The 25177-nt window shown below is 42.1% G+C and overlaps 1 protein-coding gene and 1 long non-coding RNA gene across 2 annotated transcripts in view; both read left to right on the forward strand.

Annotated features, from left to right (window-relative positions):
- The window catches only part of LOC145860924 (uncharacterized), a 38998-nt gene extending 25502 nt beyond the window's left edge, over nucleotides 1-13496 (forward strand). Inside the window, exons 2-3 of the long non-coding RNA XR_014380703.1 lie at nucleotides 12483-12602; nucleotides 13487-13496. This is a non-coding gene — a long non-coding RNA (uncharacterized LOC145860924). The remainder of the gene's footprint in view (nucleotides 1-12482; nucleotides 12603-13486) is intronic.
- A 399-nt stretch (nucleotides 13497-13895) lies between these two features.
- On the forward strand, nucleotides 13896-24734 carry LOC106572718 (voltage-dependent L-type calcium channel subunit beta-4). Its single transcript, XM_045696370.2, has 11 exons — nucleotides 13896-14013; nucleotides 14266-14315; nucleotides 14740-14759; nucleotides 15921-16001; nucleotides 17761-17819; nucleotides 18002-18102; nucleotides 18607-18758; nucleotides 19713-19808; nucleotides 20015-20185; nucleotides 20414-20469; nucleotides 21562-24734. Exons 1-10 carry the CDS (start codon nucleotides 13979-13981, stop codon nucleotides 20441-20443), a joined length of 795 nt encoding a protein of 264 aa, XP_045552326.1. The 5' UTR covers nucleotides 13896-13978; the 3' UTR covers nucleotides 20444-20469; nucleotides 21562-24734.
- Nucleotides 24735-25177: the final 443 nt, after the last annotated feature.

The raw sequence follows: 25177 nt of genomic DNA on the forward strand, positions 1-25177 counted from the left end.
TTATCACATAGGGGGTTATCACATAAAGAGTTATCATATAGAGAGTTATCACATAGAGTGTTATCACATAAACAGTTATCACATAGAGAGTTACCACATTGAGATGTATCACATAGAGAGTTATCACACAGACAGTTATCACATAGAGAGTTATCACATAGAGCGTTATCATATAGACAGTTATCACATAGAAAGTTATCACATACAGTGTTATCATATAGACAGTTATCAGATAGACAGTTATCACATAGAGATGTATCACATAGAGAGTTATCACATTGAGATTTATCATATAGACAGTTATCACATAGAAAGTTATGACATTGACATGTATCACATCGAGAGTTATCACACAGACCGTTATCATATAGAGAGTTATCACATAGAGCGATATCATATAGAGAGTTATCACATAGAGCGATATCATATAGAGAGTTATCATATGGACAGTTATCACATAGATCGTTATCATATAGAGAGTTATCATACAGACAGTTGTCACATAGACCATTATTGCGTGGACAGTTATCATGTAGAGAGTTATTGCATCGGGATGTATCACATAGAGTTATCACACAGACAGTTATCATATAGAGAGTTATCATATAGACAGTTATCACATAGAAGGTTATCACATAGAGTGTTATCGTATATGGAGAGTTACCATATAGACAGTTATCACATAGAGCGTTATCACATTCAGATGTATCACATAGAGAGTTATCACACACACAGATATCATATAGAGTGTAATCACATAGACAGTTATTACATATAAAGTTATCACATAGTGTTATCACATAGACAGTTATCACATAGAGAGTTATCACATTGACAGTTATCACATAGAGTGTTATCACATAGACAGCTATCACATAGAGCGTTATCGCATAGACAGTTATCACATAGAGAGTTATCACATTGACCGTTATTAAATAGAGTTATCACATAGAGAGTTATCATATAGAGAGATATCACATAGACTGTTACACATAGAGAGTTATCATATAGACAGTTATTATATACAGTGTTATCATATATACAGTTATTGCATAAGGAGTTATCATATTGCGAGTTATCACATAGACAGTTATCACATAGATAGTTATTATATAGACAGTTATTACATAGAGAGTTATCATATAGAGGCATCACATAGACTGTTATCATTTAGAGAGTTATCACATAGACAGTTATCATATAGAGAATTATCACAGACAGCTATAACATATAGAGTTATCACATCGAGTGTTATCACATAGACCGTTATCATATAGGGAGTTATCACATAGAGTGTTATCACATAGACAGCTATCACATAGAGCGTTATCGCATAGACAGTTATAACATAGAGAGTTATCACATTGAGATGTATCACATAGAGAGTTATCACATTGAGATCACATAGATAGTTATCACATAGACAGTTATCACATACAGAGTTATCATATGGACAGTTATTAAATAGAGTTTTCACATAGAGAGTTATCATATAGAGAGATATCACATAGACCGTTACACATAGAGAGTTATCATATAGACAGTTATTATATAGAGTGTTATCATATATACAGAGTTATTGCATAATGAGTTATCACATAGACAGTTATCACATAGATAGTTATTATATAGACAGTTATTACATAGAGAGTTATCATATAGAGAGGCATCACATCGACTGTTATCATTTAGAGAGTTACTAGAGAGTTATCATGTAGAGTGTTATCATATAGAGAGTTATCATATAGAGAATTATCACAGACAGCTATCACATATAGAGTTATCACATCGAGTGTTATCACATAGACCGTTATCATATAGGGAGTTATCACATAGAGCATTATCACATAGACAGTTGTCACATAGAGAGTTATCAGATAGAGAGTTATCATATAGTGTCACGTCCTGACCATGGTAAGCTGTTATTTTCTATGGTAGAGTAGGTCAGGGCGTGACAGGGGGGTTTTCTATTTTTATTTTTTTTCTATGTTATGTTCTAGTTTTGTATCTCTATGTTGGGTTGTTCTAGTTTTTGTATTTCTATGTTGGGCTTTGTTTGAGATGATCTCCAATTAGAGGCAGCTGGGCATCGTTGTCTCTAATTGGAGGTCATATTTAAGTTGGTGTTTGTCCCACTTGGGTTTGTGGGAGATTGTAGTTTTGAGTAGTGTCTGTTTCACCTTTGCGTCACAGTTTGTTGTTTTTTTGTCATTCAAGTTTATTTATGTATTGCATAGTTTCACAGTATAAATAAAATGTGGAACAACACAAACGCTGCACTTTGGTCCGCTCCTCCTTACAACAGCCGTGACATATAGAGAGTTATCGCATAGAGTGTTATCATATAGAGAGTTCTCACATAGTGTTTCCACATGGAGAGTTATCACATAGAGTGCTATCACATAGACAGTTATCACATAGAGCGTTATCATATAGAGAGTTATGACATAGTGTGTTATCACAGAGACAGTTATCATGTAGTTATCACAGTGTTTTCACATAGGGAGTTATCATATAGAGTTATCACATTGAGTGTTATCACATAGACAGTTATCACATTGAGATTTATCACAGAGAGATCATATTGAGTTATCATATAGAGTTCATAGAGCGTTATTATATAGAGGAGGATGTGTTGTAAACAATGGGAATATGTGTAATGTAAAGGGAGGGGTTCTAAACACAGTTACAAGCGGGGGGGTCTGCATGTGTGAAATGGAGGGGAAGAGAGAGCAGGCAGCAGTAGAAGCATGTCCGACTCGAGCGCTACAGGACTAATTGGTAATAAGGTATTGTGTTGCTCTCTGTCTCTTTCCCTCTCTCTGCCTTTGTCCGTGACTCAGTCTGTGTGTCTGTCTCAGCGTCAGTCCACCTGTGTGTCTTTCCATCTGCTCTCTGTCTCCCCAATCTGGTACCTTTCTTCTAATCTAATGCTCCAATGCTCTTCTCCTCCTCACTCTCCACTCCTCTTGTACCTTGCCTTCTCTCCTCTCATTTGTGCTCAACCCTTCCTCATGTTTTCAACGCGCTCTACCTACCTCAGCAGAAAGTCTATTCTTGTTCACTCACTTTGTCAGCATCCCCCCCTCCCTCTCTTCCTCCCTCCTTTTGTCCCCACTCCCCTCCCCCCTCAGACATACAGGAACGTTCTGTCTTTCCATCTTACCTCCCTGGACTTTGTTGCTCCACTTTGTACTTTGCATGTTGCTATCTTGTTTCAGATACTTGTGGTTTATACTGAGTTTGGAAATTATGAAATAGTTTCAATTCAGTTAAAAGATATAGAATAGTACAACAACTAAAATAAAATTGTATTGGTCACATACGTGTGATTAGCAGATGTTATTGTGGGTGTAGAGAAATGCTTGTGCTTCTAGCTCCGACAGTGCAGTAATATCTAACAAGTAATATCTAACAATTACACAACATATACCCAATACACACAAATCTAGTAAAGGAATGGAATTAAGAATACAAAAATATACAGACAAGCAATGTCAGAGCGGCATAGAATAAGATACAGTAGGAGACAGTAAATAGATATAAGATGAGTAATGCAAGATATGTAGACATTATTAAAGTGACTAGTCCTCCATTTATTAAAGTGGCCAGTGATTTCAAGTCTATGTATATAGGAAGCAGCCTCTATGTGCTAGTGATGGCTATTTAACAGTCTGATGGCCTTGAGATAGAAGCTGTTTTTCAGTCTCTCTGTCTCAGCTTTGATGCACCTATATTGACCTCGCCTTTTGAATGATAGCGGGGTGAACAGGCAGTGGCTCGGGTGGTTGTTGTCCTTGATTAACGTTTTGGCCTTCCTGTGACATCGGGTGGTGTAGGTGTCCTGGAGGGCAGGTAGTTTGCCCCCAGTGGTGCGTTGGGCAGACCGCACCACCCTCTGGAGAGCCCTGCGGTTGCGGGCAGTGCAGTTTCCGTATCAAGCGGTGATACAGCCCGACAGGATGCTCTCGATTGTGCATCTGTAAAAGTTTGTCAAGGTTTAAGGTGTCAAGCCAAATTTACTCAGCCTCCTGAGGTTGAAGAGGCGCTGTTGCGCCTTCTTCGCCACACTGTCTGTATGGGTGGAAGCTTTCCACCTTCTCCACTGCGGTCCCGTCGATGTGAATAGGGGGGTGCTCCCTCTGCTGTTTCCTGAAGTCCACGATCATCTCCTTTGTTTTGTTGACGTTGAGTGAGAGATTATTTTCCTGGCACCACACTCCCAGAGCCCTCACCTCCTCCCTGTAGGCTGTCTCATCATTGTTGGTAATCAAGCCTACTACTGATGTGTCATCTGCACACTTTGATGATTGAGTTGGAGGCGTGCGTGGCCACGCAGTTATGGGTGAACAGCGAGACAGGAGGGGAGTGAGCCCGCAACGCACCCTTGTGGGGCCCCAGTGTTGAGGATCAGCGAAGCGGAGGTGTTGTTTACCACCTTCACCACCTGGGGGCGGGCGGTCAGGAAGTCCAGGATGCAGTTGCACAGGGCGGGGTTCAGTCCCAGGGCCTCGAGTTTAATGATGAGCTTGGAGGGTACTATGTAGGGTACTACTTTTATGACCAATCAACAAAAATGTGGGTTCAGAAAAAAATGTGAGCGGCTGAATGGAAATAGGCCATGAGTCTTTCTGAACTGTAATTTGGGGAAAGTGGTGTTATAACATGCTGTTACTGAGAGGCTGTCTCACTGACTGACTGCAATGTGTACAGCTCCACCTGCTGGGCAGACTATGTTACTACCTCGTGTTTATTTGTTGCTGTGTGAAAGAGAATAGGCTTTATTCTGTGAGGGTGTTAGTTAGTATACATGGAACCCAAAAGGTTCTACCTGTACCCAAGGTCTCTCTCTCTCTCTCTCTCTCTCTCTCTCTCTCCCTCTCTCTCTCTCTCTCTCTCTCTCTCTCTCTCTCTCTCTCTCTCTCGCTCTCTCTCTTGTCTCTCTGATGATGGTTCCACTATGTATTACTAGTAAGTTATATACAATGGAAATACTATGATGATGGTTCCACTATGTATTACTGTCAGTTATATACAATGTAAATACTATGATGATGGTTCCACTATGTATTACTGTCAGTTATATACAATGTAAATACTATGATGATGGTTCCACTATGTATTACTGTCAGTTATATACAATGTAAATACTATGATGATGGTTCCACTATGTATTACTGTCAGTTATATACAATGTAAATACTATGATGATGGTTCCACTATGTATTACTGTCAGTTATATACAATGTAAATACTATGATGATGGTTCCACTATGTATTACTGTCAGTTATATACAATGTAAATACTATGATGATGGTTCCACTATGTATTACTGTCAGTTATATACAATGTAAATACTATGATGATGGTTCCACTATGTATTACTGTCAGTTATATACAATGTAAATACTATGATGATGGTTCCACTATGTATTACTGTCAGTTATATACAATGTAAATACTATGATGATGGTTCCACTATGTATTACTAGTAAGTTATATACAATGTAAATACTATTATGATGGTTCCACTATGTATTACTGTCAGTTATATACAATGTAAATACTATGATGATGGTTCCACTATGTATTACTGTCAGTTATATACAATGTAAATACTATGATGATGGTTCCACTATGTATTACTGTCAGTTATATACAATGTAAATACTATGATGATGGTTCCACTATGTATTACTGTCAGTTATATACAATGTAAATACTATGATGATGGTTCCACTATGTATTACTAGTCAGTTATATACAATGTAAATACTATGATGATGGTTCCACTATGTATTACTGTCAGTTATATACAATGTAAATACTATGATGATGGTTCCACTATGTATTACTGTCAGTTATATACAATGGAAATACTATGATGATGGTTCCACTATGTATTACTGTCAGTTATATACAATGTAAATACTATGATGATGGTTCCACTATGTATTACTGTCAGTTATATACAATGGAAATACTATGATGATGGTTCCACTATGTATTACTGTCAGTTATATACAATGTAAATACTATGATGATGGTTCCACTATGTATTACTGTCAGTTATATACAATGTAAATACTATGATGATGGTTCCACTATGTATTACTGTCAGTTATATACAATGTAAATACTATGATGATGGTTCCACTATGTATTACTAGTAAGTTATATACAATGTAAATACTATGATGATGGTTCCACTATGTATTACTGTCAGTTATATACAATGTAAATACTATGATGATGGTTCCACTATGTATTACTGCCAGTTATATACAATGTAAATACTATGATGATGGTTCCACTATGTATTACTAGTAAGTTATATACAATGTAAATACTATGATGATGGTTCCACTATGTATTACTGTCAGTTATATACAATGTAAATACTATGATGATGGTTCCACTATGTATTACTAGTAAGTTATATACAATGTAAATACTATGATGATGGTTCCACTATGTATTACTAGTAAGTTATATACAATGTAAATACTATGATGATGGTTCCACTATGTATTACTGTCAGTTATATACAATGTAAATACTATGATGATGGTTCCACTATGTATTACTGTCAGTTATATACAATGTAAATACTATGATGATGGTTCCACTATGTATTACTAGTCAGTTATATACAATGTAAGTACTATGATGATGGTTCCACTATGTATTACTGTCAGTTATATACAATGGAAATACTATGATGATGGTTCCACTATGTATTACTGTCAGTTATATACAATGTAAATACTATGATGATGGTTCCACTATGTATTACTAGTAAGTTATATACAATGTAAATACTATGATGATGGTTCCACTATATATTACTAGTAAGTTATATACAATGTAAATACTTCAGGGAATTAATGGTCATGGGATGGCCCTCAGGCTATGGCAATTATATACATACAACCATATCTCTGAATGTCATCCCCTTCTAGGATCCGGTGTGTCTCCCAGTATTATATGACTGTATTGATCTGATCTCAGTGTTTTGTGGTTGGCAGCTAGGTCTTTTAGGTGATCTTTAAAAGCTCTGGTATTAGATACGGTGAATTTTGCAGTGATTGGTGTTAAAGGCTCATGTTTCTTCTGAGGGGAAGAAAAGGAATTAAATGTTTTGTGACTTGTGTCTGCACTGAAGGTAGCCTACAGTAGTCTTCAGAACAACACAGTGGCCCAAGCTTTGGATAATTGTTCAAATCGGAAAATGATCTAATTCAACTAGAGTTTGCGTGTTTGACAATAAAGAGTTTTCTGCAAAGCGAACCACAGGTTTTGTACTTCTAAGATTCACAGAGCGGAGAAGTGAAAATCGGAATATTCTAAGACACCAAGGTCGTGCCCCTCAGATAGCATATAAACACGGCATAAGCCATGATTTAAATATTTTTTTTAAATAACAGGATATTTGATTTAAAACTGCTACATTGATTAAACATGATTGATTATGTAGAAGTAGTGTTGGTCTCTAACATTATATTGATTAACTTCTTCTTTTCTGCATGAGCCATATCTCTATCTAGTGCTCAGTGTGGTCCTTTTGCACCAGAGTGGATTTGGTTAGTGGATAAAGGTCTCCTATTAGTATCCCATCTACACTATGTGACGTCATGTGTTTTGGTTACTGTGTTTTTCTGTATACATGTCCATGTGTCTTCTGTGCAGAACCTTTTCTTAAGGAACTCAGTCGGGGTCTCAAAGTACTGTTGAAAGTTAGAAAAGTGGAATACACCAGGTGCAATTTCTACATTTGGTACTGCATCAGCCATCATCAACTTATGTCAGTCACTGACAATCACTCAATTATCCCATGTCAACTGATATGTTTTAGATTGTTAGGTAAAGTAGTCTAGCCAGCTATCTAAGCCATGTAGTAATCGTCACCAAATTACTAACCGGGTACGAAGGGCATGTACCAAGGAGCCCTCACCTCCAGGGGGCCCTCATCACTCCAGGGGCCCCCCTATCCTTACCCTAACCCTAACTTAACTGTTTTCAATTTCAACTTCCATGGGATGACATCAGAGTTGGAACGTCCCAAGGATCCCATTTAGACTTTTCCATATATTGTTTAAGTCACTCTCACTCAGATATCATATGAACATTCCATAATGTGTAGAATTGCAGGAAATTCTGAAACGCTGCAAAATAAATTATCCCCGAAGGGGAGGGGCACTAAAATGTTTTGTCCGCAAGGTGGAAGGGGGGGCCCCCAAAAGTCTAGAGGCGCTTCGGCTCTATGTGTCACGGTTGTCGTAGGGTAAAGTGGACCAAGACGCAGCGGGGAAATGTGCACTCATCTTCTTTTATTAAATGGACAACACGTACACAAAAAAAAACACAACGACTAATAACAGGCCGGTAAGGCAACAAAGCTATACCCAGCACAATCTCCCACAAATACTAAAACAAACACATACCTATATATAGGACCCTCAATCAGAGGCAACTAGAAAACACCTGCCTCCAATTGAGAGTCCAATCCCCAATTAACTAAACATAGAAATACAAAGAACTAGACTAAACATAGAAATACATTAACATAGACCAGTGCCCAAAACCCGGAATAATAAATCAAACACCCTACTAAACACACAACCACCCCGAACCACATAAAACAAATACCCCCTGCCACGTCCTGACCAAACTACAATAACAAATAACCCCTTTACTGGTCAGGACGTGACACTATGGATATCAATAATTAATTAACTAAGCCTACAGGATGGCGTATAGATGAAGGGCATCACTGCAAGCAGAAAGACATGTGTAAAACACAACCATTTAGTGTATTAGTCATTCCCATCCGCAACACTACTAATCATTATTATAAGGCATTATAAAGTCTCATAGTTGCTTATTACCAGTTATAAAGCATTAACATACAATTATATATATATATATATATATATATATATATATATATATATGTTAAAACTCAGTCTATTATGTATTGTTCCCATCCGCAGCACTATTAACCAAACTGAACTTTCTTGTTAATTCTGCTTTGTTTCTTCCTGTTGCGGAAGTACCTTTAGATCCATGCCCCTTCGGCTCGCTTTGATATTTAAATGATATGGATCGCTGGTTCCAGCCTGGTGTGTTTAGGATCGGAGGGGGGGGGGGGGGGGACACGGAGGGAGAGGGGAAAGAAGTGGAGTGGGGGTGAAAAAAGCTGTGCTCTGGATCGAGACTGGCAAAATGTTTTGGGAGAGGAGAAAGTGAGGGAAGGGTGGAGCGAGGCTACTGCTTGCCACTGTGCCGTTGTTATTGAGCTATATTTGGCAGTGGTGTGTGGGTGTGTATCAGTCTGGCATGAGGGGAGTCAGTCTTCCTCTCGTGTGTGTGTGGGTCAGCTGGGAATGAGAAGAGATGGGGGGATTGAAGGATGGTGACTGTGAGTGTACAGCATGTTGGGTTTCAGACTGACTGAGAAGGGGCCGAGGGGCAGATCTATTTTTACCCATGACAGGTTTAGCTGACAGTGAGCCAATACGATGAGGGAATCAATGTCTTCTACTATAGATGTGATGCTCTTCCCAGGTTTCTTTCAGAAAGTGTTGAGGTGTTTGAATAGCTTAACTTGATACCTACCCTGGTTATCCTGTTCATGTCTCCAAAGTTATGGCTGAGATAAGATAAGATAGTACTTTATTAATCCCCCTTAGCGGAAATGTTATTACACCAACCAATAGAAAACACAACAGTAAATACACAAGAAAACGGAACACGGAAAACGGACACACCATCTATGCACCGTCACACCATCTATGCACCGTCACACCATCTATGCACCATCACACCATCTATGCACCGTCACACCATCTATGCACCGTCACACCATCTATGCACCGTCACACCATCTATGCACTAGAGGTTGACCGATTATGATTTCTCAACGCCGATACTGATACCGTCTATTGGAGGACCAAAAAAAAGCCGATACCGATTAATCGGGCCGATTTTTATATATATATATATTTGTAATAATGACAATTACAACAATACTGAATGAACACTTATTTTAACTTAATATAACACATCAATAAAATCAATTTAGTCTCAAATAAATAATAATACATGTTCAATTTGGTTTAAATAATGCAAAAACAAAGTGTTGGAGAAGAAAGTAAAAGTCAATATGTGCCATGTAAAAAAGCTAACGTTTAAGTTCCTTGCTCAGAACATATGAAAGCTGGTGGTTCCTTTTAACATGAGTCTTCAATATTCCCAGGTAAGAAGTTTTAGGTTGTAGTTATTATAGCACTGTTTCTCTCTATACCATTTGTATTTCATATACCTTTAACTATTGGATGATCTAATAGGTACTTTAGTATTGCCAGCCTAATCTCGGGAGTTGATAGGCTTGAAGTCATAAACATCGCAATGCTTGAAGCACAGCGAAGAGCTGCTGGCAAATGCAGGAAAGTGCTGTTTGAATGAATGCTTATGAGCCTGCTGCTGCCTACCACCGCTCAGTCAGACTGCTCTATCAAATCATAGACTTAATTATAATATAATAACACACAGAAATATGAGCCGTAGGTCATTAATATGGTCAAATCCGGAAACGATCATTTTGAAAACTAAATGTTTATTCTTTCAGTGAAATAGGGAACCGTTCCGTATTTTATCTAACGGGTGGTATCCCTAAGTGTAAATATTGCTGTTACATTGCACAACCTTCAACGTTATGTCACAATTATGTACAATTCTGGCAAATTAATGACGGTCTTTGTTAGGAAGAAATGGTCTTCACACAGTTCGCTACGAGCCAGGCAGCCCAAACTGCTGCATATACCCTGACTCTGCTTGCACAGAACACAAGAGAAGTGACACAATTTCCCTAGTTAAAGGAAATTCATGTTAGCAGGCAATATTAACTAAATACGCAGGTTTAAAAATATATACATGTGTATTGATTTTAAGAAAGGCATTGATTTTATGGTTAGGTACACATTGGTGCAACGACAGTGCTTTTTTGCGAATGCGCTTGTTAAATCATCACCCGTTTGGCGAAGTAGACTGTGATTCCATGATAAATTAACAGGCACTGCATCGATTATATGCAACGCAGGACAAGCTAGATAAACTAGTAATATCATCCACCATGTGTAGTTAACTAGTGATTTTGTTAAGATTTATTGTTTTTTATAAGATAAGTTTAATGCTGGCTGGCACCTTACCTTGGCTCCTTGCTGCACTCGCATAACAGGTAGTCAGCCTGCCACGCAGTCTCCTCGTGGAGTGCAATGTAATCGGCCATAATTGGTGTCCAAAAATGCCGATTACCGATTGTTATGAAAACTTGAAATCGGCCATGCCGATTAATCGGTCGACCTCTACTATGCACCATCACACCATCTACGCACCATCTAAAAGCAGCACATTGTGTGGTGACTGACTGTTGGTGGGTGATATGAACCTGATAATACTGTTTAGATGGGAAGTTAAAGCATGGTGTGGCAGCATCTCACTGAATATGCTGCAAGGTTTGCCTTGGTTCACTTCAGTAAATAAACAGGGGAACCTTAGTAGATGTACTGTATGATGTTGCAGTCTTCACCTCACACACACGCTCCTCAGACACGACTGCATTGGAAAGCACTACAGGAACTGAGCATGAACTGGAACTGGCAGTCGTAGCTACGCAGGTCACATGGGGCCGGGGCAAGGCCAGACAGGTCACATGGGGCCGGGGCAAGGCCAGACAGGTCACATGGGGCCGGGGCAAGGCCAGACAGGTCACATGGGGCCAGGGCAAGGCCAGACAGGTCACATGGGGCCAGGGAAAGGCCAGACAGGTCACATGGGGCCAGGGAAAGGCCAGACAGGTCACATGGGGCCAGGGCAAGGCCAGACAGGTCACATGGGGCCAGGGCAAGGCCAGACAGGTCACATGGGGCCAGGGAAAGGCCAGACAGGTCACATGGGGCCAGGGAAAGGCCAGACAGGTCACATGGGGCCAGGGAAAGGCCAGACAGGTCACATGGGGCCAGGGCAAGGCCAGACAGGTCACATGGGGCCAGGGAAAGGCCAGACAGGTCACATGGGGCCAGGGAAAGGCCAGACAGGTCACATGGGGCCAGGGAAAGGCCAGACAGGTCACATGGGGCCAGGGCAAGGCCAGACAGGTCACATGGGGCCAGGGCAAGGCCAGACAGGTCACATGGGGCCAGGGAAAGGCCAGACAGGTCACATGGGGCCAGGGAAAGGCCAGACAGGTCACATGGGGCCAGGCCAGACAGGTTATCAAATCTCAACTCAGTGACGCAATGGGCTACTTTTAGAGCTTGGAATTGGCCTTAGTAGGTGTTTTTAGATCAAGTAGCAAGTTATTTTGACTGATATCATCTTGGTTGATAATTTGAAAACATGGAGTCTTTGCAGAATTTCTTTGTAAACCTTCTGTTCTTTCTCTCTCGCTCTCTCTCTCTCTCTCTCTCTCTCTCTCTAGGGTTCAGCTGATTCCTACACTAGTAGACCCTCAGATTCCGACGTGTCCCTGGAGGACGACCCGGAGGCGTCTCGGCTTGAAGCCGAGCGCCAGGCCCAGCTGCAGTTGGAGAGAGCCAAGGTAGGTAACCTGGCTTCTAACCCCTAGTCAGTTGGAGAGAGCCAACACGCTACAAATTTAAAGGCAATGTTCCCGTGTTCGCGGAGACTGCATTCACAGTAAACGCTACATACAGTATCTCAGCTCAATCTGGATTTTACGTTTACGTTTAAATCGCACTACAGTGCTGATCATAAGCACTATGAATTTAATCGCGCCCTCAGTCAGGAATAAGTCTGGTTTGAAGTCGAGTGCCAGGTACAACTGCAGCTGAGAGAGAGAGCCAAAGAAGGCAACCTCTCCTTCACCCGATAGTCAGGCCTAGAGAGCCAGGGTTAGTAGAGTCAGGAGTTTAGTTAGTTAATTAGCTTGAAGCCAAGCGCCAGACCCAACTGCAGCTGGAGAGAGCCACGGTAAGAGTCAGTAGTTTAGGTATACAGGAGTTTAATCAGGCCAAACTGGAGAGAGCTAAGGTGAGCAACACTTCTTCAACCTCTTTTCTCCCTTGCAACTATTCCTCAGGTCGAACAGATGTAGGATCTTAATTTGAGCCAGTTTACTACAGCAGGAAAATAATCCTGCAGCAACAGGAACTGTGAATTATTATGTGGATTATAATGAGTGTTGGACAGTTTAAATGGGAAATTACTAACTTTTGAAGCCTTTTAAAACCTTGAATACACTACAAGTTTGCGCCGGACAATTCTCCGCAACAAAAGAGTGATCAAATTAAGATCCCACATCTGTAAATGTGAACGCGTTCTCAGGCAATTTACCTGGTAAAATAAAGGTTGAACATAAAAATAAAGCAGTGTTTAGTCAGGTCCAGAGAGCCAAAGAGAGACAGGTCAGGTCACTGCATCCTTTCGTAAACACTGTTTTATGTATCTCTCTGTCCTCCCCAGTCAAAACCCGTAGCATTTGCAGTGAAGACCAACGTGAGTTACTGTGGGGCTCTAGATGCGGACTGTCCTGTCCAAGGTGCTGCTATCAACTTTGAAAGCAAAGACTTTCTACACATAAAAGAGGTGAGAGGAGTTCAGTAGGCGTCATTATCAACAATCACTATCACATCATCACCATCGCCACTAGAGTGACATTTCTTTAGTTGTTACAGTTATCTTAAACAGTAGCTATTGTAACCCAGTCCTTACACATTCACAATATGTATGGCCATGACAACCACAGGCATCTCTATCACGGCGGTTAATAAGAATTTGCCACATTAACCACTGCTGCCATATTGTTGAAACAGCAGTGACAACAGTTTCATTTTGACTTGACTGGAATCCATTTTTGTCTCTTTGCAGAAATACAGCAATGACTGGTGGATTGGTCGGCTGGTGAAGGAAGGGGCAGACATAACCTTCATTCCCAGCCCGGTGAAACTGGAGGCCATGCGGATCAAACAGGAACAGAAACAGGCCCAGAGGTCAGGGTTCATCGTCTCTCCCTGCTACATCCAGAGTCTCTTTCTCAGTAGTCTTTCCTCTATTCCTTGTGTCGTCTTCTACAATACTCTCCCTGCCTCCTCAAAACTTCAACAAAGGACTTGTAAACGATTCCTTGAGTATCAAAAGGAAGCAAGGGGAGGATTCAAGGAGATGATTTAAGGAGAGGTAAGGTACTTGTATAGTCCTTGAATCCTCGTCTTGCTCATCGGCACCATGTTGTTGTCCTACAGGAAAGCGGCGAACTCATCGTCGGGCTGGAGATCCACACCACCTAGTGCAGGTGAGTGACTGCTGTTGGGTGACTGACCTCCTCCTTCTCCCTCATACCAGAATCAATTGCTTTTCATTATGTAGCAAAGCATGTTTATCCATAATCAATCAATCAATCGCATTTATTCTGTAGAGCTCTTTTTTACATCAGCAGTAGTCACAAAGTGCTTTACAGACAGACAGCCTAAAACGCAGAGCAATCAACCAAATGCACAGCATCCAGAGTTGAGGTCAACTCCATTTCAATTGAGTCAATTCAAGAAGGATGCTGAAGATCTGATTCCAACCCTGACAGTGTTTTACTGGATGAATACGAAAGGGTCTGGAAGGGTGCTACAGGATATCCTGTCTTCAGACACTACACCATCTGCCCTCCATAGTTAGACTTCCATATTAGCTTTCATGCTAAATGTGTTTTCTCTTGTTTTTACAAGCCAAGCAGAAGCAAAAGCAGGTATGTTTGTAATGCAGATTATTCTACTATGTATCAGAGCTAGAATTAAGAATAGCTGTGTCATAAAATACTCTTTACTCCGAACTGTTTTGCTCTTACTTGATGACACTGGTAGATTCTAATCTCAATGACTGGAGGGTTGCGCTTAGGGCCCAGAGTTATCCCTAACTACATGACCTGACCAGGGCCTTACTAAAAACGTAGTGAAACTCAGGGTTCTAGTTATGCTCCAAAGTGTGTGTTGGCTTGTTCCAAGCCCAGTGTGTGTTGGCCTGTTTCAAGCCCAGTGTGTGTTGGCCCGTTTCAAGCCCAGTGTGTGTTGGCTTGTTCCAAGCCCAGTGTGTGTTGGCCCGTTCCAAGCCCAGTGTGTGTTGGCCCATCCCAAGCCCAGTGTGTGTTGGCCCGTTCCAAGCCCAGTGTGTGTTGGCTTGTTCCAAGCCCAGTGTGTGTTGGCCCGTTTCAAGCCCAGTGTGTGTTGGCTTGTTCCAAGCCCAGTGTGTGTTGGCCCGTTTCAAGCCCTGTGTGTGTTTTCCCGTTCCAAGCCCAGTGTGTGTTGGCCCGTCCCAAGCCCAGTGTGTGTTGGCCCGTTCCAAGAGCAGTGTGTGTTGGCCCGTTCCAAGCCCAATGTGTGTTGGCCCGTCCCAAGCCCTGTGTGTGTTTTCCCGTTTCAAGCCCAGTGTGTGTTGGCCCGTTTCAAGCCCAGTGTGTGTTGGCCTGTTTCAAGCCCAGTGTGTGTTGGCCCGTTTCAAGCCCAGTGTGTGTTGGCTTGTTCCAAGCCCAGTGTGTGTTGGCCCGTTCCAAGCCCAGTGTGTGTTGGCCCATCCCAAGCCCAGTGTGTGTTGGCCCGTTCCAAGCCCAGTGTGTGTTGGCTTGTTCCAAGCCCAGTGTGTGTTGGCCCGTTTCAAGCCCAGTGTGTGTTGGCTTGTTCCAAGCCCAGTGTGTGTTGGCCCGTTTCAAGCCCTGTGTGTGTTTTCCCGTTCCAAGCCCAGTGTGTGTTGGCCCGTCCCAAGCCCAGTGTGTGTTGGCCCGTTCCAAGAGCAGTGTGTGTTGGCCCGTTCCAAGCCCAATGTGTGTTGGCCCGTCCCAAGCCCTGTGTGTGTTTTCCCGTTTCAAGCCCAGTGTGTGTTGGCCCGTTTCAAGCCCAGTGTGTCTCCCCTGCAGACAGAGCATCTCCCACCCTATGATGTTGTTCCTTCCATGAGGCCGGTGGTGTTGGTGGGGCCCTCACTGAAAGGCTATGAGGTGAGAGGCTGGTCGATACGCACCCACACACGCACCACACCTTCCTTGGCCCATTAAGCTTGGGCCAAGCCCATAGATTTTTTATTGAATTGAATTTAACTAGGCAAGTCAGTTAAGAACAAATTCTTATTTACAATGACAGCCTACACTGGCCAAACCCGGACGACGCTGGGCCAATTGTGCGCCGCCCTATGGGACTCCCAATCACGGCCAGTTGTGATACAGCCTGGATTCGAACCAGGGTGTCTGTAGTGACACCTCAAGCATTGAGATGCAGTGCCTTAGACCGCTGCGCCACTCAGGAGCCAAAATGACACTACATTATGATACAGTAAGAATATGTACTGCCCAGTCACAATCCCAGCCTGATGGACATGCACAATACATAGAGTAGATGATGTGTAGGTTATGTCAGGAATGGGATATAAGACGATACTGTCATCAATGTGACTGTATTGAGCTTCTTAGCCCAACAAACAAATCTGCACAACGATAAGGCTTATAATTTAATCAAATCTCTCCATGCTTCAACATTTTCTCTCTCTCTTCTGTGTGGATGCTGACTGAGAGACAAGCAGTTTGTTTTGTGTGTCTATGAAATATTTATGCATTTCTCTGGTGAAATGTGTTTTGTGGATGATCCAGAGGCATACATCAGCCTCTCTCTGACTCTCTTACTCTCTCTTTCTCTCTCACTCTCACTCTCTCCCAGAGACAGTAGGGGAGTAGAAGCAGGAGGAGTGCTTGGTTGTGTCCCCTATTTCACAAGACATTCATTTTCCATCCTTTCTAAGCTCCACTTCCACAGACAGTCAGACTAACATCTCTCTCTAAGCTCCACAGACAGTCAGACTAACATGTCTCTCTAAGCTCCACAGACAGTCAGACTAACATGTCTCTCTAAGCTCCACAGACAGTCAGACTAACATGTCTCTCTAAGATCCACAGACAGTCAGACTAACATGTCTCTCTAAGCTCCACAGACAGTCAGACTAACATGTCTCTCTAAGATCCACAGACAGTCAGACTAACATGTCTCTCTAAGCTCCACAGACAGTCAGACTAACATGTCTCTCTAAGCTCCACAGACAGTCAGACTAACATGTCTCTCTAAGCTCCACAGACAGTCAGACTAACATGTCTTTCTAAGCTCCACAGACAGTCAGACTAACATGTCTCTCTAAGCTTCACTTCCACAGCCAGTCAGACTAACATGTCTCTCTAAGCTCCACAGACAGTCAGACTAACATGTCTCTCTAAGCTCCACAGACAGTCAGACTAACATGTCTTTCTAAGCTCCACAGACAGTCAGACTAACATGTCTCTCTAAGCTCCACAGACAGTCAGACTAACATCTCTCTCTAAGCTCCACTTCCACAGACAGTCAGACTAACATGTCTGCAGATGAAAAGGAAGGAACACTCAGATCCATGTTTTCTACGTCCTAATGGTCACAAAAACAGGCCACACACAAAGTTATGTCCTTATTTAATACACTATACAGATTTGTGTTCCTTCACTTTCTAAGTATTTCAGAGAGGGAGGAAGCGAGGGAGACAGGTGGAGATAGGGAGAGGAGAAGCTAGAGAGAGAGAGGGGGGCGGGTGACAGGGAGGGGGGAGACAGGGAGTGGGGGAGACAGGGAGAGACATTGAGACAGAGAGAGAGACAGAGAGAGAGAGAGAGAGAAAGATTCATATTCAGGGGTCAGTGTTCTCTCTGTTCCTAACCAATCATCACACTCCCCTCTGTCTCCCAGGTAACAGACATGATGCAGAAGGCCCTGTTTGACTTCCTGAAACACAGGTTTGATGGAAGGTGGGTACAGCCAGAACCACTATGGAATAAGTGTTACAACTGTTTTGTAAAAATCCTTTATGATTTTGAATGCAGTGTATCCGTTTGTCTGGATGGAATTGTATTCTTATATTGTCAACAAAAAAAACATCTATCCATCCATCCATCCATCTATCCATCTATCTAACTATCTATGTTTTTAGAATCTCTATCACGCGGGTGACTGCTGATCTGTCATTGGCCAAAAGGTCTGTATTGAACAAAAAGGCTATCATGGAGAGGTCCAACACACGCTCCAGTCTTGGTAAGTACAGGAGGACTTGTCCTGCAGCCCTCATCATCTTTAATGTAGACATTTGTTTGTTTTTCATCTTCATTTAGGGTGTGTAATAACCCTCTGTCAGTCCTGAGTACATGGTTTAGACTGCTATGTTGATAGATGTACTACAGATGTAGAATCTTAATTTGATCACACTGTTGCAGAACTTTCGGGCAATAAGGAAATGTAAAACTTGTAGTGTATTTGAGATTTAAAAAGGCTTCTGAAGTTTGTAATTTCCACTTTGATATTTCAGGCTTGATTTTCCCTTATGAAAAATTCATCCACCCCTAGAAAAATGGCCATAAATTATAATCCACATAATAATTCACATTTCCTGTTGCTTTAGGATTATTTTCCTGCTGAAGCAAACTGTCTCGAATTAAGTTCCATCATCTGTATATCACTCAGGACAGATTACACTTTCTCTGTACTCAGCCCTCTCTCTCTCTCTCTCTCTCTCTGTCTCTCTGTGTGTTGGGGTGGTAGCTGAGGTCCAGAGTGAGATTGAGAGGATTTTTGAGCTGGCTAAGACTCTACAGCTCGTAGTTCTGGACGCAGACACTATCAACCACCCAGCACAGCTCCTCAAAACATCCCTGGCTCCTATCATAATTTACGTTAAGGTGTCCTCTCCAAAGGTAAGGACTGATCCACTACCAGCACACAGTCAGTCAGCCAGTCCGCCAGTTAGTCAGTCAGCAAGCCAGCCAGTCAGCCAGTTAGTCAGCCAGTTAGTCAGCCAGTTAGTCAGTCAGCCAGTTAGTCAGTCAACGAGCCAGCCAGTCAGCCAGTTAGTCAGCCAGTCAGCCAGTTAGTCAGTCAGCCAGTTAGTCAGTCAGCGAGCCTGCCAGTCAGCCAGTTAGTCAGCCAGCCAGGCAGTCAATCATTCAGCCAGTCAGTCAGCCAACCAGTCAGTCAGGGCAGTCAGTCATTCAGCCAGTCATTCAGCCAGTCAGTCAGCCAACCAGTAAGTCAGTCAGTCAGGGCAGTCAGTCAGCCAGTTAGTCAGCCAGCCAGCCAGCCAGTCAGTCAGTCAGTCAGTCAGCCAGCCAGTTAGTCAGTCAGTGAGCCAGCCAGTCAGCTAGTTAGTCAGCCAGCCATTCAGCCAGTCACTCAGTCAGTCATTCAGCCAGCCAGTTAGTCAGCCAGCCAGTCAGCCAGTTATCCATCCAGCCAGTCATTCAGCCAGGCAGTTAGTAAGCCAGCCAGTCAGTCATTAAGCCAGCCAGTTAATCAGCCAGCCTGCCAGCCAGCCAGTCATTCAGCCAGCCAGTCAGTCAGTCAGTCAATCAGTTAGTCATTCAGCCAGCCAGCCAGTTAGTCAGCCAGTCAGTCAGTCAGTCAGTTAGTCATTCAGCCAGGCCAGCCAGTTAGTCAGTCAGTCAGTCAGTCAGTCAGGTCAGTCAGTCAGTCAGTCAGTCAGTCAGTCAGTCAGTCAGCCAGCCAGCCAGCCAGCCAGCCAGCCAGCCATATAGTCAGTCAGCCAGCCAGTCAGTCATTCAGCCAGCCAGTCAGTCATTCAGCTGGCCAGTTAGTCAGTCAGCCAGCCAGCAAGTCAGCCAGCAAGTTCATTATTTTCTCTTCTCTCCCAGGTTCTTCAGAGGCTCATTAAATCTCGGGGGAAATCTCAAAGTAAACACCTCAATGTACAGATGATGGCAGGGGACAAACTAGCCCAGTGTCCAGCCGTATGTAATGAAAATAATACTAATACTTTTATTTCCATTGTACAACAATCTATGTTACTCTGTCTGTCCACCATAATGGTAAGCTTACACTCGTCTGATAGGGGTGTTAACAGCATTCCCTTGAGGCTTTCCATTTAGATACAAGACAGTAGTTGTAATTTGAATTGCGTTTTTGACATTGTGTTAACATCTATCTCATCTCTCAGGAGATGTTTGATGTGATCCTGGATGAGAACCAGCTGGAGGATGCATGTGAACACCTGGCAGAGTACCTGGACATCTACTGGCGCGCCACTCACCTGCCCTGCTCTGCCCCCCTCAACCCCCTATTGGACCAGAGCGTGGTCACCCCGCCCTCCGCTAACTCCAGCCAACAGGTGAGCTCCTCTCAGCGTGGTGTATGATGACCAATAGTTCCAGGTTGTGTTATTTGCCGTTGTGCTGTGCATCTTATTAATGCGCTTCCTGAGATTGTCAATTGTGCAGAGCGACTGTAACGGGGAAAAAATAAGTAGTTGAACGCCACCAAATAATCTGTTCCTGGACCTGTGGTCCTACTGCTGCTAGCTATTCTCTCATTCATCCTTATCTTTCTGTGTTTGCAGTTCTCCGAGACTCAAGAGTTAATAGAATGATCACTCCCTAGCTACCACAGGTCTGGGTGAGTAGGACCTCCTCACTATCCCTCCCTAACCCTTTTCTCTGTTCTATTCTACTCTATTTGATTCTATAAGGAACAGCCACTGCTGTGGGTCAGATGTAAGGGGTCAGAATTTAGAGGTCACCGGGGGTCACTGGGGGACCAGGCAAGGAATTCCTGTCTGGATAGGCACCATCTCCACAGGCCAGCCCCTCTCTATCCAGGAGAGAGGGAAGGAGGGCAACAGGGGGACAGGGCAGCTTGTATCTGAGAGAGAGAGAACAAGAGAGAGAGAGAGAGAGAGAGAGAGAGGAGCATGACAAGGAAGAGGAGGAGGAAAAGAAGAACACCCCCTAACAAAGACGGACCCCCACCTCCACACTGCCCCCTGCTGGAGAGTCCTCCCAGAGTGCCCTGAGTGCTCCCACAGCAGCGTGATGCATCTCAGTCACTGCAAGCGGACCGCCATCTTGTCCTAGACAAAACACTGTTGCCCCTTACACCCCCACCCTAACCCTCCCTGCTAGCAGCACTCAAAACCACATAGCGGTACCACCCAAACAGTTACACTACTGTTCAAAAGTTTGGGGTCACTGAGAAATGTCCTTGTTTTTGAAAGAAAAGCAATGGGCATCTGTACGCCTATGTAGATATTCCATAAAAAAATCTGCCGTTTCCAGCTACTGTAGTCATTTACAACATTAACAATGTCTACACTGTATTTCTGATCATTTTGATGTTATTCTAATGGACAAAAAAAATTGCTTTTCTTTTGAAAACAAGGACATTTCTAAATGACCCAAAACTTTTGAACAGTAGTGTAGGTACAACCCAAACTGTCCCCCAGACGCAGATGGGTTGGTGCAGTTAACATGGTGAAACAACAAGTGTAATGTAATGCTTATTAGTGACTGTAGCGTAGTGTGGCATAGGTCACAGTGTCTTCCGTCACTACAATTTTCTGTAAGTCAGGATTTAAAGATTTGACTGAGTATTTGCTGGAATTAGGGCCCACTGGGCAGTAGCAGAGTGGTCACCACTGTATTCACATGTGTTCAGGCACCTGGGCTGGTATACACTATGTAATGACCTTACCTTTCTCTTTCTTTATAGATGTGGTAAAGAGATCAATCCAACTCGACCAAAATTCCATGTCAACGCCATTCAGAATCTCCTCATTGCCCTCCATAAAAATGTGCCTACATTTAGGCTATTGTTTATATGTGTATTTGACACTATTTTGGAGTGAAAATCGGATTAAAATGCTTGTATGGATGTCAACCCCAATACAGGTTCATGTCATCATCACCAATCAACTGATTTACACTTAAAAACGGCTTCAAGTACCACCACTGATTTCTATATGCTAGCTACGCTACCAGCTTATACGAACAGAAGTTAGCATTTAACAGACTTTTTTATAATCACGAAAAGGACTATTTCTAAATATTATGCAGCGAAAACAGTAGCAACCACATTGTGGGCCTGTTAGAACACAAAGATCTTGACAGATTTGAAAAATATCCACTTTGTATAATCTGATTTTTGGAATGTGTGCCAGTGACGGCATCCTTGTTGTTTTCCCCGCGGTCTGTAGTTATTATATAGTGACACAGATGAATCAAACATGTATGAATCAGAGTACATCAAAGCACATTATCAAAGCACAAACTTGCACATTGTCATCTACAACTCTTATGTATATTTATCATGTATCAACAGAATGGATCTACAGAAGATCAGAGTAGTTTTGCCATTGAATCCACCAATCAGATCGCAGACAGGGACCGAGATAGGAGGAGTCAGATCAGACACTTTTGCTTGTCTGCCTGAAATGTATATATACATTTTTTTTTTACCAAAAAGATCATCAGTACTTGAGGAGATACGTTAACCATTTGTAGGGAAGTTCTAAACATTTAGGCAACACACGAACACTCTCCCTAAAACCAATTCCAGACTGTCCAGAATGTATCACTGTACAGCCTACAGTACAGAACTTTACTGTAGCTCTCCTCCTACTGGCAGGATCCAGTCTGATCTGTTTCCTCAGACACTACATCACACTCAATGTAGGCTATTTGAGCAGTTGATTAGCACTTCTTATAACAAGTTCAGTTAAAGTTCTGGTAACAAGTTCAGTTAAAGTTCTGGTAACAAGTTCAGTTAAAATTCTGATAATTAATTCAGTTAAAGTTCTGATAATTAGTTCAGTTAAAGTTCCAGTGCTCCAATGATGAGTAGCCTATAAATTATGCTTCCACAATAATTCAGTTCTTATGAATTATGATGTAAATCTAGCCATTCCACTGTAATCACAAGGACTGTGACAAAGCAGAGAGGAAGAGGAAGAGAGAGGCCCAACTCGGCAGCAAATCGGTCTCCCTCCAGCATGTAGCGTTTTTATGTTGTTTCACCCACCAAGCAAGGAGTTTTTGGATGGAGGTCAATGAGAGAGTGTTGAATTTGGTCAACAAAAACATTTATGGGTTATTTGCTACGTGAGGTTTATTTGATCGAATATAAGTTTCGTAATGCTTAAATTGTTACTAGTGTACTGATAAAAGTAGGAAAAAACACTTCATATCGGAGTTGTCTTGAAATGGCTCTGCATATTCATGGCATGAGGTTAGTAGCATAGCATCTCTCTCTATTGAATACAGGCGGTTGACGTCAACAACCCTCATCGAATATTAAAAAAGGATTACAATAATGAGATGTATCCACCAATCCAAAGAAAGGATAGGCGGGAGCTAGACAGCCCGCAGTGCCGCTTTGTGGACAACGACTCCCGTTAGGGAGGAGAGACGTATATCTTGTCAGTATGTTCATAATCCTTGGGCAAAGTGTGTCCATAGCACTTCCTGTCATTCATGTGTGTGGAGCGAGGGACCTCTAGTGGTGGGCTTGTGTCACGACACCTGAAGTGACATAGTATTCAATGTTACCCAATGTAATACCGTAATAGAATGTCAACTCATAATGAATCTGAATATAATAGGTAATCTATTCACTATGGATAGCTCTCTGCTTGAGGAAAAAGGAGAATGATGATGTGTAGACCATATGTAGATCAAACACCATTTTTCTGAGCTTCCAACCTTGTTAACGAGATAGAATGGGATCTTAAGCCTTTACCAATTCGTAACATATTGTACTAATTGGAATTCGCAACATATCATACGAATTTCAGGATTATATTTTTTTTGCAGCATATCAATCAATCAATCAAATGTATTTATAAAGCCCTTCTTACATCAGCTGATATCTCAAAGTGCTGTATAGAAACCCAGTCTAAAACCCTAAACAGCAAGCAATGCAGGTGTAGAAGCACAGTGGCTACGAAAAACACCCTTTGAAAGGCAGGAACCTAGGAAGAAACCTAGAGAGGAACCAGGCTATGAGGGGTGGCCAGTCCTCTTCTGGCTGTGCCGGGTGGAGATTATAACAGAACATGGGTTCCAAAGCCGCAGGCAGAACAGTTGAAACTGGAGCAGCAGCACAGCCATGTGGACTGGGGACAGCAAGGAGTCATCAGGCCAGTTAGTCCTGAGGCATGGTCCTAGGGCTCAGATCCTCCGAGAGAAAGAGAGAGAAAGGGATAGTAAAAGAGAGAGAGAATTAGAGAGAGCATACTTAAATTCACACAGGACACCGGATAAGACAGGAGTAATACTCCAGATATAACAGACTGACCCTAGCCCCCCGACACATAAACTATTGCAGCATAAATACTGGAGGCTGAGACAGGAGGGGTCGGGAGACACTGCGGCCCCGTCCGACAATACCCCCGGACAGGGTCAAACAGGCAGGATATAACCCCACCCACTTTGCCAAAGCACAGCCCCCAAACCACTAGAGGGAAATCTTCAACCACCAACCTACTATCTTGAGACAAGGCTTAGTATTGCGTATGGTGCACAGCATCATATGAAATGGATGATGTTGTGCACCATTTTCACCAACCCGTTTTGGCTCATGAGCGCTACTTTCAAAACTACTGGTTAAATTATACAACACCTTTAAAAGGTTTCTTTAAAGGAGCTACATGTATGTTTTTTTGCATAGTAGTACAGACCTAAAGCTTTCCCAAGAAAACAAGAGCTGAAAGCACAGAGCAGCACGCATCTCAGTGCAGAAAAACACTCACATAAGTATTGGTTTATCATTACATAAAACTATACATTAATAAAAATAAATTACTACCACAGTTAGTTAATTAAATGTATGTGCATGACAACATATTTATTTTTTACAAGTAGAAGGACATGTTATATTTCTTTCTAAGTAGAAGGACATGTTATATTTCTTTCTAACTAGAAGGACATGTTATATTTCTTTCTAAGTAGAAGGACATGTTATATTTCTTTCTAAGTAGAAGGACATGTTATATTTCTTTCTAAGTAGGACATGTTATATTTCTTTCTAAGTAGAAGGACATGTCATATTTCTTTCTAACTAGAAGGACATGTTATATTTCTTTCTAAGTAGGACATGTTATATTTCTTTCTAAGTAGAAGGACATGTTATATTTCTTTCTAACTAGAAGGACATGTTATATTTCTTTCTAAGTAGAAGGACATGTTATATTTCTTTCTAAGAAGAAGGACATGTTATATTTCTTTCTAAGTAGAAGGACATGTTATATTTCTTTCTAAGTAGGACATGTTATATTTCTTTCTAAGTAGAAGGACATGTTATATTTCTTTCTAAGTAGAAGGACATGTTA

Source organism: Salmo salar, chromosome 15, assembly GCF_965601325.2.
Source record: "Salmo salar chromosome 15, fSalSal1, whole genome shotgun sequence".
Taxonomy (NCBI): Eukaryota; Metazoa; Chordata; class Actinopteri; order Salmoniformes; family Salmonidae; genus Salmo; species Salmo salar.